General features: G+C 35.4%; 2 protein-coding genes across 2 annotated transcripts; both read right to left on the reverse strand.

Moving 5' to 3' along the window:
* Positions 1–9799: 9799 nt before the first annotated feature.
* On the reverse strand, positions 9800–10846 carry LOC149224553 (uncharacterized). Its single transcript, XM_089388211.1, has one exon. It carries the CDS (start codon positions 10844–10846, stop codon positions 9800–9802), a length of 1047 nt encoding a protein of 348 aa, XP_089244337.1.
* A 1895-nt stretch (positions 10847–12741) lies between these two features.
* On the reverse strand, positions 12742–13941 carry LOC149224554 (uncharacterized). The gene has a single exon (XM_089388212.1). The coding sequence runs from the start codon at positions 13939–13941 to the stop codon at positions 12742–12744; it is 1200 nt and encodes a 399-aa protein (XP_089244338.1).
* Positions 13942–17268: the final 3327 nt, after the last annotated feature.

A 17268-nucleotide genomic window follows, 5' to 3' on the forward strand; every position in this document is an offset into this window, starting at 1 on the left:
CACTTTTGATGACCACCCTGTTACATTTCAAAATTCTATCTATAAAAAGGTAGTAAAATGCTGAAAATTGAAAGACTAAAGGTTCATAATAAAAAGGTTACTGATCAAATACAAATGTATATTGTTGTGTTTGAAGTTGGAGCCAATAGACTCATAAAGTTGCATAAAACTACTAAAGAGGCACTGACACACTCTGTTGTGGAATAGGAAGAAGAAAACTTCAGCCTCAAAAGATAAATAAAAGAGCTAAAATAATCGGGTTCCTTTGTTGATGACTCACTTTGCAATGCAATTATCAACATCGACAATTTCTATTCTCGACACATCCCATAGATTTAAGAAAGCGTCCCACCTAGTAATTGTAGTATAATCATATGTTATAATTAATATAACCAAAATATTGAAAATTATTGAAGATGCATGGGAAGTAGGTTCCCAACTTAGGAATTTAGAATAGAGAATCTAGGTTGAAACTTATGTCGAGCATGAAAAGAATTTCGTAGATAATGACTTATCTAATCTATTGAATTTAAGGTTGATTTACTCAGTGAAGTATGAAGAAAATGAAAAAATATCGTAGGGTCTAAGCAAATGAAGCAGATCAAAGTTGGATGGAGAGTGAGAATCAACACACTAGAGGAGATCATTTGTGAATGTAACTGGATGAATGATAGAATAAGTAATGCCTTTTTTAATGCATTTAAAATTGTTGATGATCTGCATGGCCCACACATGAAAAACAACTTTGTGTTAATCTCAAGGGATGTGTTAATCACTGAATTGGACAATTTAAAAGAGTCAATAGGAGCATAGTTTGATAATATAACTTATTTATTGAGGAGGAATTAGGAAATGGGTAGTGACTTTTATTAATATTAATGAAGATTAGTCTGTCATTATTTCACAATTATAGGAGGAGACTCAAGAAATTGAGGAGGATATGTCAAAATGGACATTCTGGTCCCTCCAATGAAATATTACATTCAAAATTGGCTAAAGAAATCACTCAAAGAAGTCATCTAGTTATCTTAATGACTTCAATAGTAGTGATAAAAGGTAGCAAACACTTCAACAATCATGGTCCATCATTTCACATTTTTGTGAGTATTGTTAAGTTTGGAAGCATTTGCTTTTCTTGTTTCGAGTCTTTGATCATTCAAATTTCTTGATTGTGTTAGCATGACTTAGGCAAATCCTTTCCTACTGTTTTTTGTATTTCCTCCAAGCACCTTATTTACACTACAGTTCACGAGAATTCAATCCTAGCCCCCTTGGGAAAATGCATTTACTTTTTTGATTAAGCATTGGGACTTCGATGAATGCTTTAGGTACCAAACATTATTGTTGACATTAAAAAATGTGCAGCATTTAATATATAAATGTAAATCCACTTATGCAGCTAACAATTAAAAAATAAAGATATAAACATTACTTTGTTTTTCATATTTTCACTTTGAATAGTTTTCACTTAATAAGTAATATTTTCTTCTCTTTTCTTCTCTTTATGCATATTTTCCATTTCATTTCATCAAAACTTCTTCTTTGAATTTATTTTTGTTCTAGTTACCTTATTTACATTCTGGTTCACGACCTACTAATCCTTGTCCTCCAATGGGATGACCGCATTTAAATCTATTTGCACATGTCATATTAATTTATTGACAAAAACTTTATTATTTATTATTATATCCAAGTATATTATTTAATTTGATTTTGGGAATCATGGAATATTTGAAACTAGGTTTTACGAATTTCACTTTGGAGCGATTTCGAGAATGAAACGGAGGACATTTGAGAATGGAACATGCCATAATGGCATAGTGGTTGATATGGTACGCCGAGCTGATAGAATATTTTCAGTGCCATATCTAAGCAACCTCAAGGTTAAAATGGTTGATAACCATAAATCAAGGTTTCCGAAGTCTCTTTTCAATTGTAGTTCTAGTTTTTTTTGGTGGGAATCCTCGTATGTTGTTTTTTCATGTGATTACTCTGTTTTAGTATATTCTATTCTATTTTGTATATCCTAAGTGTATTGAGCAGTGTTGTGAAGAATTTTGAGATAAGGTTTTGTATGAAATCTTGTATTGGTTTGAATCCTATTGCGTCAACCTGAGTTTTCCAGGTTATGTTCTAATATTGTATATTATATCTCATATTTTGTTGTTCGATAAATATGAATATAAAGTTTTAACTAATGTTTTGGATTTCTGGCGTTGCATGTGTATTATTTATTTAATAATGACTATCATGATTGGGATTTAAATTTGGATTGAGTTCTTGTGGCTATCATGATTAGGATTTAAATTTGGATTGAGTTCTTGTGGCTACATTGGTTGTTGTGTATGATTATATTAATGTATAAAGAATGGATCGAGATTTTACTATTTCATGTTAGATGTATTTTATGCATAATGATTAAAAATAATTTTTTTACCCATAATGATTGAAAAAAATTATAGTATATGCATATCTGCTAAAATATAGTTCTCTTAACTCTCTAATTTATTATCATAATTACATTATTTTATTATTAATCAAGTCAAATTTCAAAGAAAAATAAATAATTTGATACTTCTTCTTACTTTATTCTTCACAATTTTATCATTTAGGAGTTATGCCCAAGTCTAAATAGATGGGTCTTTTGCCACCACAATTATAACTTAAATATTTCCACACGATTATAACCTAAATATTTCCATTTTGATCCCAATTGTGTGGAGCAATAACCTCATACATATTTTTCTTGGTCACAAACTTTAGCTACACACATACCTTGCTTTCGGGGTCTTCTCCACACATGCCTTATTTTGCACATCCCTTCCTTTAACCAGTTTTAGAATTAGTAATTTTTTTCAAGTGGGGAAGCTTATAACATAGGCCTATACACATTAAAGTAATGATACATTGTGAGGTGGTAGAGATGAGGAAGAGCCTCATTCCAAATTCATTCTAGAAAGAGCGCACATGGTTCAATAAGAAAAAGTCAGAAGTCCAAAAGAAACAACAAGCGTAGAAGAAATTATAGACATGGAATTTGGTGGTGTTAAACCACTTAATTGGGTTAGTGTTCATTTAAGTGAAAATCAAAGAATAATGGAACACATTGTTGTGGAATTTGTCACTTTTGATGACCACCCTGTCACATTACAAAATGCTATCTATAAAAAGGTAGTAAAATGCTGAAAATTGAAAGACTAAAGGTTCATAATAAAAATGTTACTTATCAAATACAAATGTATATTGTTGTGTTTGAAGTTGGAGACAATAGACTCATAAAGTTGAATAAAACTATTGGAGAGGCATTCACATACTCTGTTATGGAATAGGAAGAAGAAAACTTGAGCCTCAAAAGAAAAATAAAAGAGCTAAAATAATTTGGTTCCTTTGTTGATTACTCACTTTGCAATACAAACATCAACATCAAAAATTTCTATCCTCGACACACCCCATAGATTTAAGAAAGCCTCCCACCAAGTAATTGTAGTAAAATGATATGTTATAATTAATATAACCAAAATATTGAAAATTATTGAAGATGCATGGGAAGTAGGTTCCCAACTTAGGAATTTAACATAGAGAATCTTGGTTGAAACTTATGTCGAGCACGAAAAGAATTTCCTAGATAATGACTTATCTAATTTATTGAATTTAAGGTTGATTCACTCAGTGAAGTATGAAGAAAATGACAAAATGTCCTAGGGTCTAAACAAATGAAGCAGATCAAAGTTCGATGGAGTATGAAAATCAACACACTAGAAGAGATCATTTGTGAATGTAACAAGATAAATGATAGAATAAGTAATGCCTTTTTTAATGCATTTAAAATTGTTGATGGTCTGCATGGCCCACACATGAAAAAAAACTTTGTGTTAATCTCAAAGGATGTGTTAATAACTGAATTGGACAATTTAAAAGAGTCAATAGGAGCATAGTTTGATAATATAACTTATTTTATTGAGGAGGAATTATGAAATGGGTAGTGAATTTATTAATGTTAATGAAGATTAGCCTGTCATTATTTCACAATTATAGGAGGAGACTCAAGAAATTGAGGAGGATATATTGAACCAACAGGTCAAAATGGACATTCCGATCCCTCCACTCCGTGCGTAGCGTCACCAGAGTGATGTAGGTCTCTTAGACTAGAGCCGTCCCATTCAAAATTGGCTAAAGAAAGCCCTCAAAGAAGTCATCTAGTTATCTTAACGACTTCAATAGTAGTGATAAAAGGTAGCTGACACTTCAATAATCATGGTCCATCATTTCACATTTCTGTGAGTATTGTTAAGTCTAGAAGCATTTCTTTTCCTGTTTCGAGTCTTTGATCATTCAAATTTCTTGATTGTGTTATACATGACTTAAGCAACTCCTTTCCTACGGTTTTTTTTCCCTTCAAGTACCTTATTTACATTATAGTTCACGAGAACTTGATCTTCGCCCCCTCGAGAAAATGCATTTACTTTTTTGATTAAGCATTGAGATTTTGATGAGTGATTTAGGTACCAAACATTATTATCTACATTGAAAAATATGCAACAGTTAATATATAAATGTAAATCCACTTACTTTATGTAGCTAACAATTAAAACATAAAAAAATATACATTACTTTGTTTTTCATTTTTTCACTTTGAATAGTTTTCTCCGAATAAGTAATATTTTTTTCTTCTCTTTATGCATATTTTCCATTTCATTTCATCAAAAACTTCGTCTATGAATTTCTTTTTCTTCTAGGTACCTTATTTACATTCCTCATGTTCACGAGAACCTAATCCTTGTCCCCCAATGGGATGAATGCCTTTAATTTTTTTATTATCTATTTGCACATGTCATCTTAATTTATTGACCAAAACTTTATTATTTATTGTTTATATCCAAATATATTATTTACTTTGATTTTGGACATCATGGAATATTTGAAACTAGGTTTTACGAATTTCACTTTGGAGCGATTTCGAGAATGAAGCGGACATTTGAGAATGGAACGTGCCATAATGGCATAGTGGTTGATATGGTACGCTGAGCTGATAAAATATTCTCAGTGCCATATCTAAGCAACCTCAAGGTTAAAATGGTTGACAACCATAAATCAAGGTTTCCGAAGTCTCTTTTCAATTGTAGTTATAGTTTTTTGGGTGGGAATCCTCGTATGTTGTTTTTTCATGTGACTACTCTGTTTTAGTATATTCTATTCTATTTTGTATATCTTATGTGTATCGAGCATTGTTGTTGAGAATTTTGAGATAAGGTTTTGTATGAAATCTTGTATTGGTTTGAATCTTATTGCGTCAACATGAGTTTTCCAGGTTGTTTTAATATTGTATATTATATTTAATGTTTGGTTGTTAATAAATATGAATTTAAAGTTTTAACAAAACTTTTGGATCTCTTGTGTTTGTGTTCCATGTGTAGTATTTATTTAATAATGATTATCATGATTAAGATTTAAATATGGATTGAGTTTTTGTTATTGTGGTTGTGTTGGTTTTTGCGTATTATTATATTAATGTATAAAGAATGAATCGAAATTTTACTATTTCAGGTTAGATGTATTTTATGCATAATGATTGAAAATAATTATTTTACCTATAATGATTGAAAATATATTATAGTATATACATATGTGCTAAAATATAGTTCTCTTAAATCTCTAATTTATTATCATAATTACATTAATTTATTACTAATCAAGTCAAATTTCAAAGAAAAATAAATAATTTGATACCTCTTCTTATTTTATTCTTCACAATTTTATCATTTAGGAGCTATGCCCAAGCCTAAATAGATGGGTCTTTTGCCAACATGATTATAACTTGAATATTTCCACATGATTATAACTTAAATATTTCCATTTTGGTCCCAGTTGTGTGGAGCAGTAACCTTATATATGTTTTTCTTGGGCACAGAGTTTAGCTACACACATACCTTGCTTTCCGGGTTTTCTCCACAGCCTTATTTAGCACATCCCTTTAACCAGTTTTAGAGTTAGTAATTTTTTTCAAGTGGGGAGGCTTATAACATAGGCTTATACACATTAAAAAAAATTAGGGAGACTTTTATTGTTGACTTTATGCTTAGTTTTTATATAAATACTATTGAAAATATTTTTTATTGAAATATGTCAAATTTAATAAATTCTTTCAATTAAATGATTCATGTGAATTTAAACTAAATTTAATATTGTTTAATGTGAATTTAAACTGAATTTAATACATAGACTGACGGATAAACATACTTACACATCACCTCAGACTAAACTGTAAAATAAACTTCTAAGCTCAATGGAAAATATAGTAAACCACTGTCTCCATTATGAACAACTAAAAATAAGCTCCACCAAACCCTAAATCTAGAAACCCCAACTCAGCTGAACATCATTCCTGTCATCGCTGACGGGGCGACTGCAAGCACGATACAGCTGCTATTATGTGTCAATTATCCATCTGAATTAATCAACAAAATGCCTCATGAGAACTTAGAATAAAATAAGAAGGTATAGAAGCATACTGCATCGCTCTACAGTCGTAGTGGACGGAGATTTCCAACCCTAAACTTTAAAGAAACCATTAAATGTCCTATTTCTGCTTTAGAAATAACGGGCCAGAAGTAAGATGATGAGTTCCCCTGTTAACCTTTGACTTAATAGGCTTAGGGTTCAAGAGGATATAAGAGGATATAAAGTATATGAGATTTGTGAGTCTTTATATTCGTTTGGACGCTCAATAAATTGGAACCATGGTACTATGCAAAACTTGCTCTGAATAGTATACTACCCAAATTAATGACCACAAGGATTGGTCGACGCGCACAAAGATAAGAGTTCTGAAGCAATATCGCACGCAGGCAATAAGGCAATAAAGTAAGGCAATGGCCTACAAAGATGGCATCTATAGTCAGGTAATAAAGCAATATCGCATTTACAGATTCACTATGGTTAAAAAGAATAAAAATAAAGCGATATAACATGCAGGCAATGACCTACAAAGATGGCATCTATAGTCAGCTCATAAGTATTGTACTTTTCTAAGATTATTGGTTACAGGAGAGGAGCTACCTACATTGCTTTTGAGCTGTAACAGGAGAGGAGCTACCTACATTATCCAGTCCCAGGAATGGACCCCAAAACACTTTATTAGTGCGTTATGTTCGTGTATAGGGTGCATTGAATATATGCTAGCAGAAACACACAATTAGGTATAATATACATCATCCAACACTTTATTACATCTATCTATCAAACCTGGAAAGTCTAAGGTATGAAACACTTTAATACATCATGTTTCTATGTGCTATATAGAGGCTGTGATGAACTTGGACTATGAATGGGATATGGATAGTATTCATGGAATATAGAGGCTGTGATGAACTTGGACTATGAATGGGAAAATAGATCGTTTGAACCCGACATCTCTTCCGAAGCTTCAAAATCTATATGTTGAGTTAAATTAACAGAATAATTATGTTAAACATTTATGAAGCGCATTTTATATATTTAAAATTTAAATTAATTCAATTTAATATTATTATATATTTTTTGGTTTTTGTTCAAATTGAGTAGCATCATCGAAGGGTCTGTATGGCGTGTGACTTAACGTTTAAATTACCCAGAAACATCTTTTTCAACCATCGTAGCTCGAAATTTAATATAAGTATTGTTTTATTAAAAACTATGTTTTTTAATGTATCAATTTTATCTATATATAGAGAGAGAGTGTGGAAGTCATATATTTAAGTTTAATTTTAAAATTAATAGGTAAAATGAATTATTTTATTATTTTATTTTTAGATTTTATACCAGGAATCAATGGGTAATAAATATTTTCAAATTATACTTTAATTTAAAATAAATGAAAGGTAAAATTTGATAAGGTGTTGATTAATGACAATTTTAAATAATAAAAATTAATTAGTTAATAATCAAATAAGAGATTGAAAATTTTCTAAATCATAGCGTGATGCTAGAATTTCTAATTTTTGTAAGAAGATAAAAGAGATATTTTTTTCTAGTTATGTTAAAGTTTAATTTCAAAATATTTATTTAAATATTAAATCTTTTAATTTTGTAAAGTTATCAAAATTAAAATTAAATAATATTAAATATTGTGTTTATAATTTTTTATAATAAAAATAATTATATTAAAAAAATAAATAATATTTAAATATTTTTTAAAGATTTAATAAATTATTTATAATTTTAATATACATTAAATCATCATCATAATCATAGAAATAATACAAAAATTATAATTTACTTTACTATTTATTTTTTATTTTTATTAAATTAAGAAGAAATAAATTTTATTATAAATTAGAAATTATGATAATATATGTGTTCTTATTGATTTAGCTTTTATTTTATTCATTAAAATAGAAATTGTTATAATATTTTTTTATTTATAAATTTTAAATTTAATAATATATAAATATATTTATAAGTAAATATTTTAAATTTCTTTAAGAAAAGGGAATTTTTAAATGTATATATTACAATATAAAAATATTTTGTTATAATTTAAAAAAAATAATTGTAAATGTGATTTTACAATAATAAGAAAATGCAAGTAAATAATAATTAGGAATCAAAAAATTATTATTATGAATAATAAATAAGAATGATAATTATAAATAGGAATCTCCAATGTTAATTGTCCTGCCATGATTATCCAAAGAATCTAGGCTACCAACTAACCAAAATTTGCACATCAATTATCTAGACATGGTCACATTAAAAATATATTTATCACACTTTTGGTTCATCTTTACATTCAATTAAGAAAAAAGTATTTAGAATATGTTGTAATGAACTAGAGGTTGAACATCCTTAGAAAGCCTTGTTTCTATGAGAAAAATACAATAAGGTGTTTTCATTTTAATTTTGAAAATTTATGATACAATTTTTTTTTGAAGATATTCTATCTTTCTTGATGATTCTCTATTCTCAAATTTTACATCCATATAAAATAATAAGAAAAACCAAAATGCATCTTCAAACTTTACAAATATAAAATAATAAAATATCAAAAGTGCCAATAATTTTTTCCCTCTATCTTCTATCCAAAATTTAGTTAATAGCCATTGTTTTTAACCCAATAATCAAATAAAGTGAACATAAAAAAAAAACTTATTATCTAACTCTAAACCAATTAAGCAAACCCTTTTAGCCATTTTCTTAAAAAAAAAAAATGAATTACAACCTCCCGTTTTCCATTTGAGAGGAGTGTAACCTTGTTATTCAGATAGACTCGTTAAGCTTTTATCTAGACTGCTTCACGATAGAGGAGGCATGGTATTTGCTAGCCACATTTAGTTTATTTTCTCATTGATCACTTATATAATAATCTTCATCTATTAATGGGTGTGTGCATAAATTTTTTTCCCGAAGAAAAAATAGAACTTTTTATTAACATAATAAAAAGTTTACATTCTGTATGATCTCTGTTCAGAGCTGATGGCTCATCTAGAGCTGATCTGGACTGTCTAAAAGCATTAAAAAACAAAAAACGGAACTCAGTCTAGAGATGACTAACTGTCTCGTCTTCCCCTCTTCCGGAGGTTTAAATACATTCCATTCTGGTGCACGTCTTGGGGTCTCCTTCCGTGAAGGAAAACAACCCCTTACATCAAGCTGTCCATAAAACTATACATTTGAGAATATATAAAGAGTTTTGATATACTGTTTTTTGTTGCCCAAGCAAAATTTTACAAAATATATATGAGAAATGACTGTAAAAGATGAAAACATTCTGACCATGAGAACAAAAACTGTATGCAGAAAAAGAAAGGAGAGGGATCCTCGCTCATTGAGGAGGAGCAAAAGGGGCCTGTTGTGAAATGTTTTGCTGCCCCTGGTAGTATTCCTCTATTGAACAGCAGCCCAAATCCTGTTGTAAACCAGCTTTAGAAAGCTGATCTGCTTCTTCATTTTTATCCCTGTAAATGTGACAGATGTGAAAACTGTTAAAAGAGGACTTTAATAACAAAATTTCTTCTAACAGAGGCTTTAAAATCTGGTTTTGACAAGACACATTTCCATTGACCCATTTTATAACATTCAGTGAGTCGCCGAAGATTTGAATAGTGGAGATGTTCCTCTGAAGTAGCCAGCAAAGCAGAAGATGTAAAGCAGACAACTCAGCAAAATTGTTTGACCCAGAACCTAGTCTGACAGAAGCTTTTAGGAAATGATCAGAGGTTAAGTGAATGCTTATCCCAGTACCAGCCCTGTTATTCTGGGATGCTCCATCAAAAAAGGCCCAAGGAATGCCTTCCTTGATAATAAGAGGCTTGTCACGGTTAGGTGGATTTTTTACTTCAGGGGCCGGGATAGCATAGTATATGGCTGCGCAATTAGAAGCAATGATAGATGAGGGAATGATTTTGTCTTGAAATAAACATTTGTTTCTCGCAAGCCATACCCCCCAAAAGAAAATTAGAGGTAGGTTTCTCATATTTCCATCCGGGTAGTTCTGCCACCATTTTCTCCATGCTTCTTCCAAAGGTTCTGACCCCCACTGAGCTTTAACATTAAGCAAAACTGTAAGCTCTTCCCAAATCTTTAAAGAAACTGAGCAAGATGTAAACAGATGTCTTATAGTTTCCTCATCAGATTTACATAAAGGCCATCTTCCAGGACCAACAAGGTATCTAGCTTGTAAAATGTCCCAAGTTGGGATTTTTCTTTTTAGCAAACACCATAGGAAAAGCCTGGTCTTTGCTGGGCTTTGAAGCTTCCAAATGCTTTTAGACCACCACTCGGGATTATCCCACCCTTTTTGTTTCATTAAGAAGGAGTATCCATCTTTGGGGTAGTATTCTCCAATTTCCCCCTGAGCCCAGATCAGCATATCAGGTTCGTTTTTGAGTCTGACATGAGAACGATGGAGTTCTTGGATGAAGGAGGCCCATTCGTTCTTCCATCTGATATTTATACCTAAATCTTCATCGTTTTTCCATGCCTGACCCCATAAGGTGGAGTGGCCTGCTTTCTCCACCTGGTTTAGTGTGACTATTCCTTTGCTGTCAAGGTGTCTGAGGAGACCAGGTGACAAAGCAAAAGCTTCATTGCAGCCTACCCAGGGGTCCCTGCCGATTCTAATGTGACTGTCGTCTCCCACTTTCTAGGCCAGGCCTTGTTCTATCACAGAGAAAGCCTCCAGCGTAGCCTTCCAAATGACTGATATATTCTTCTTTTTCTTTTCCTGACTCCGGATCCAGTCTTCCAGAGGGACTGGGTCTATATACTTCCTTTTAACCACTTTTGTCCAGAGATTCTCCATCGAGATTATCCTCCACCCGGACTTTGCTGCCAGTGATAAACTGAACTCAGGGAGTCTTTTGATTCCCCATCCCCCCCATTCTTTTGGCCTGGAAATCTTATCCCATGCCACCCAGGGAAGAATCGAAGATTCTTTTGCTGAGCCTGCCCATAAAAATCTGCTGCAAATCTTCCTAATTTTCTCCATCACACCTTTGGGGACCCATGTTAGAGCTGCCCAGTATACTGGGATGGCTAACAAGACTGATTTGAGGAGGGTCAATCTGCCTGCTCTGGAAAGCAACCTGAAACTCCAATGATTTATTCTGGCTTCTATCTTTGCTATGAGCCAATTCCAATCCTCTTTCTTGTATGCTACTGGCTTTAACCAGAACCCCAAATATTTAAAAGGAGTGTCCAGAGGCTGAAGAGGAAAAGTAAAAAGATTGGTCATTCTGGCTCTTTCTCTTCTGTCAAGGGCTGCCACACAGATTTGTGATTTTCTAGTGTTTATCTGCATTCCAGTGGCTTTCAGAAAGAGATCAAAAATGCTTTTAAACTCCTTGATTTCGTTAGATGAACCATTTGTAAAAATCAAAATGTCATCAACAAAAAGCAAATGAGAGATAAAGAGGTTAATTGCTACCTCGATACCTTTTACCTTCCCCTCTCTTCTGGCTTTGTGGATCAATCTGCTCAGACCTTCTGCCACTAGCAAGAACAGGAGCGGTGATAAAGGGCAGCCCTGCCTAAGACCTCTTTGGCTGTTGAAAAAGGGGGAAGTTGAGCCATTGATCAAAACAACAAAACTGACATTTGTAATACATCCCATAATCCAGCTGGTGAAAGAATAGTTGAAACCCAAATGAGTCAGCAGCATCTGGAGATAAAGCCAGTTGATGCGATCATAGGCTTTGGATAAGTCTATTTTTAAGACCGCACCCTTCATTTTCTTTTGTCTGACACTGTGAATAACCTCCTGTGCTACCCCAATGGCTGCATGAATTTGTCTTCCATCTAGAAACCCAAATTGTTCCATTGAAATGTTTCTTGACAAGATAGGAAAGATTCGGATAGCAATCACCTTGGCTATGATTTTATATATATAGTTGCACAGGGAAATCGGCCTAAAGTCTTCAAAATTCTCCGGGTCATCTTTCTTTGGAATGAGTGCTATGAAGGTAGAATTAAAAGGCCTGAAGACTTCTCCCTTCTGTCTTGATTCTTCTATTACCTCAGTGATTTCAGAGCCTATAAGGTCAAAGAAGAAAAGGAAGAGTTCAATAGTCCACCCATCAGGGCCAGGACTCTTGTCTTTAGCCATAATTTTCATCGCTGCTTCAACCTCCTCCTTGGTAACATGAATAGAAAGCTCTTCTGCTTCTTCCTCCTCTACAAACCTCGGAAAGCATTGAGCTGTCCTAAGGACTTCAGCTATGGTGGCCTCCCCTGGATCAGAGAAGATTCTCTCAAAATGTCTCTTTCCTAAGCAAGATCTGAAAAGGAACTGACCTCGCTTCCTTCTTCATCTTTGAGGCTCCAAATGGTGTTTACAGATTTTCTTCCTTTTGCATAGTTATGAAAAAAGCTAGTATTTTCATCTCCTGATTTTAACCATATTGCCCGACTCTTGATCCTCCATTCTTCCTCCTTGTCTAAAAGAATTTTGTTTTGAAGCTTCTCCAGGTGAAGGATTCTATCCTTTGAAGCCTGCGACTGGTAACCATCCTCCTCAATGCTCTCCAAATGCTTCAATTCCTCCCTGATTTTGGATAGTTCTTCATTTTGTTTCAGCTTCCTGTCCTTTGCCCATGTTATAGTTGCTTTTTTTAGTCCCTTAAGATTCTCCATGAACAGAAAACTTTTGTCCTCTCTTACATTATTGCTCGGATGGATCCATGTATCCTTAAAAAGAGTGCTGAAGGATGGATCTTGAAGCGAGGAAGGGTTGAATTTAAAGGGGGCTGGAGGCTTAGGTGGGAGAAAAGATAGATCCAAAAAAATAGGAAAGTGATCAGAATTGCCTACTTCCTCCACCCACTGTCTAAAAATAGGAGCTTTTGATATGAGGGCCTCCGAAAGAAGAAAACGATCTAATCTCTTGGCAATCCGATCCTCCCCTACTCTTCTATTCCTCCAGGTAGGCTTAAGTTTTACCGGGGAGGGATCTGTGAGATTGTTGTCCACAAGGAAGTTATGAAAGAAATCCGACAGGGGATCCTCCCTGGCTGAAGGGCCCCATGCCTCAGCTCTTCCTATAGAAAAATTTAGGTCTCCTCCCACAATCAACATAGAAGACTTCATTAGAGATTTTGCCATCAGATCGACCCAGAAAAATTCTCTTCCTTGGCAAGGACCATAGATGTTTACAATAGTAAAGGGGAGGGAAAAAACAGGTGAGAGGACCTCCATACCCAGAACTTGCTTCGTCCCCCACTGATTGATGACTTTAATTCTTCCTTCTTTAAACCCAATTGCAAGACCCCCGGAGTGGCCAGTTGAGTCAATAGCGGTAAAGGCCCATCCCGGCAAGAGGGCCTTTAACATAGCTTCCACCTCAGCACCTTTCCCCAAAGTTTCTTGAAGAAATACAATGTCTGCTTTTGAGTTTAGAATCCAGTCTCGCAGGACCAATTTTTTAGGTTTACTGGCCAAACCTCTACAGTTCCAGGAGGACAAAATCATTTGTTAACCAGTTCGGGGGTCTGCACAGCTCTAAGAACCCCAGGGATAGAGTGTTGTTTTCCATCAGCCACGTCAAGCTTGGATTTCAGCTTTGCCTTTGAAAGGTCCGATTTCCTACCTCTCTTGTTCTTGGCAGAGCTTTGGGCAAGGGACTGTCCTAAACCCCCAGCAGCAACAGGTAAACCAGATTTCCCCCCCATGGATCTTAAGTTATAAGGGCACGGGGTATGGATTAACGGGGGAGCAAGAGGAGGCCACTTTTCTTCACTATTCAGATCAAGAGACGGTAATGCATCTGAAATTGTGTCAATATCAGACAAGATTTTTGGAGTTTCTACTTTTTCATTTTGGCCCATGTTATGAGAGGGGAAAATAGATGGCGAATTATGCATAGAATTTGAAATATGCTCAGGATTTTGATGAGAGAAAGGAGGAGAGCCTGAGCACATACCCTTATCCTGATTGCTGTTGGGGAATTGATCTGCCGCTGCATCCTTGGCGTTCTCCTCCACTGCTACCGCCGAAGGGAATTCATTGATCTGAGTCGCCTCATGGATCTGGGGTTCTTCCGCCGCTGACTCTTTCTGGTTCCCCTCGATCTCCATTTCTTCAACTGCCTGGCTCGCATTTCCTTCTCTCTCCTGAGGAGGAGGAACCCGATTGTAAGCTGGTTCTCTAAAAACAGGGGTCCTTCGGAATCTTCGCCTTCTTCTGAACAGTGGGCAGTCCTTGGCAAGGTGCCCATACTCATGACAATGATGGCACCGAAAGGGCAAGTGCTCGTAATCTAGGAGCTGCTCGAACACATAATCTTTGTACTGTAAATTAATCTTTTGAGGGAGGCCACCGCTCGGAGTGAGGCTCACCAGAATGCGGGCCATTGCCCTGTTCTTCGTCTCCAAAAAGGACATATCGGCCTCCAGGAAAGAGCCCAGTCTATTACCAATTGCTTTGAACACAGCTTCGGTCCATAAGAACGAAGGAAGGCCCGGAGCCCTCACCCACACCGGAAATTCATCAGTTCTCTCCTTAAGAGCATCGAAGAGGGGGCTCCAATTCTTCATCAAAACCGGTATATTCCCTATGCTCCAATTCCGTTCCAACACCCATTCTGCAGCCTTCTTATCCTCGAAACGGAACATAAACCAGCCTTTGGCTAAACATTGGGCCTCAAACCGAAGAGGCCTGTCCGAAACGAAGCACTGTTCTCCCCAAGCTTGAATAAATTCTGAAGAAAATTTCTTTCCTCTGGCCCTTCCAGCAAGGGTACTGTCAGCAACTTCTAATGTTTCTTCAATGGAGATTTCCATGCCTAGGACTAAATTCCCTTCTATTTCCTGAGAACCAATCGGCCTTTGGATTTTTTGTTTCTCACCTTTTTTCCTTGAATCTTCAGCAGTAACCCTGGTTTCCCCGGCACCGCCCGTCCATTCTAGACCCTCCTGGAACGAATCCGCGGGAAGATCTACCTCTGGCTGTGACTGAACAGGGGCAGAGATGACGTGGATAGGGCTCCCAGAAGAATGAGGACCATAAGTCGTGTCATCGAAACCTCCCGGCTCTCCCGCAGAGTTGTCGAATTGACCCACAAAACCTTCAGCTGGAATTTCTTTTGAGAGAGGGGAAATCTTCGGCAGCAAAACCCTGGAGAGTGAAGAAACCCCACCAGAAGCCCTACCTTTACCAAGACCTGAGGAAAGCCCCAAATTTGTTGTATCCTCAAAACCCTTCAAGGAGAAATTCCGGAAAGACCCTAGGTTACTCTTGTTTTCAGAGAAAATGGCGCCTGTTGTCGACCCATCCGCCACAGCCTCCCTATCCGGCGGCTTGAAAGAGACCTGGTTACGAGGGTTGATGGTTTCTCTGCCCGAGCCACTGCCTTGGATTAAAAACGATGGTTTTACCTCCTGAGAGAAAGCCTCCTGCCTCGAAAGCTCAAATGCTCCGAAATACTGCTCCACATTTTGAACTGTGGGATCCTTTCCCCACATAGAAAGGATATCCTCCAGTTCCGGGTCCAAGTCCACCAACTCATTCGAATTAACCATGGTTTAGAGGTGCGTTCCGAGGAAAGCGACAGCAAGCAGACAAGATGACGAGCGCCCACACCCGAGAAACTAGTAAACGGAAAACGGGGAACTGCAGCTTCAACTTTAAAAATATTCCTTCACAGAAAAAACGCAAACATAGAAAGACAGCCACCTCCACCTGCCAGTCATCCGTGGGGTGTCCTCCTGCGCCTGCACCTGTACGCGGAAACCTGCCTGCAGTTTCTTAGCCGTGACCTGAGCGAGGTTCCACCCGAAACCCTCAGGGGTGTGTGCATAAATTTTATCCCAACAAAGTTTCTCTTTAATAATTTGATTTTGTTGGGATTTTTGTTTGCAACGTAGCTCTGGTACAATGTTTACTTCATAGAAAAATACATTTTCTATGGAGCGACTTCATTGTAACCTACCAAGTTCTAATTTTACATGTTCTTGCTTGTTTGTAGGGTTTCTTCGACTACAACCCAAGTTGATATGGTTTTGAATGAGGTTGTAGGGCTTGAAATTTGTCACGATTGACACAAAGTTCATAGTGTTTTCCCTTATTTTCTGAAAACAAAGAAAATTAGTTAGATTATGGCTAAGGCCATACTTCCATTGTGACAATTTATGTATTTATGAAACATTTTACTTAGAATTCCGAGAGGCATGGCTAGTCGTCCTTGTATACATACCATGTATTTCTTTAATGTGATTGTGATTTTTATTTTTTCGGTGCATCGACTCCCTCTTCTGGGAATACGAAAATATGTTTTTGACTCTTTCCGAACGATTACTCTAATCGGTTCTTGGACTTATTATTAGGATACATGGGCGTTATTTATTCTTTTATATGAACGAGAACACATGTGATGCCCTTTGAATGAATAATGGCTCCTGGCTTATTCCTAAGCTCCTGAATAAGTCAGAACATTATGATTTCTACCGACACATGTTATCACACGTTACACTCATATGAAATTTGGACTAATAATGGCAGAAACAGTAAGCGAAAAACCAAAACTGTCACAGAACTCCAGAGCCAGAAGATGCTCTAGTAAACCGTAACCATACAAATTCCAACTCAGACATCCTAGACATCCTTCTTGTCATAGTTGCAAGGTGATTAGCGCAGCTATTTTATGTCAATCATCCACCTGAAAATCAATCAACAAACGCCTTCATGAGAACTTACAATATAAGGTATAGGAACACACTTCATTGCTCTAAAACCCTAGTGGAGGGGAGATTTTCAACGCTAAAAATTTGAATAAATGTCCTATTTCCCCTTAAAAATAAG

This window comes from Pinus tabuliformis, chromosome Q (assembly GCF_031772625.1).
Source record: "Pinus tabuliformis cultivar Carrire ecotype Pingquan chromosome Q, CPIR1, whole genome shotgun sequence".
In the NCBI taxonomy this organism is placed as follows: domain Eukaryota; kingdom Viridiplantae; phylum Streptophyta; class Pinopsida; order Pinales; family Pinaceae; genus Pinus; species Pinus tabuliformis.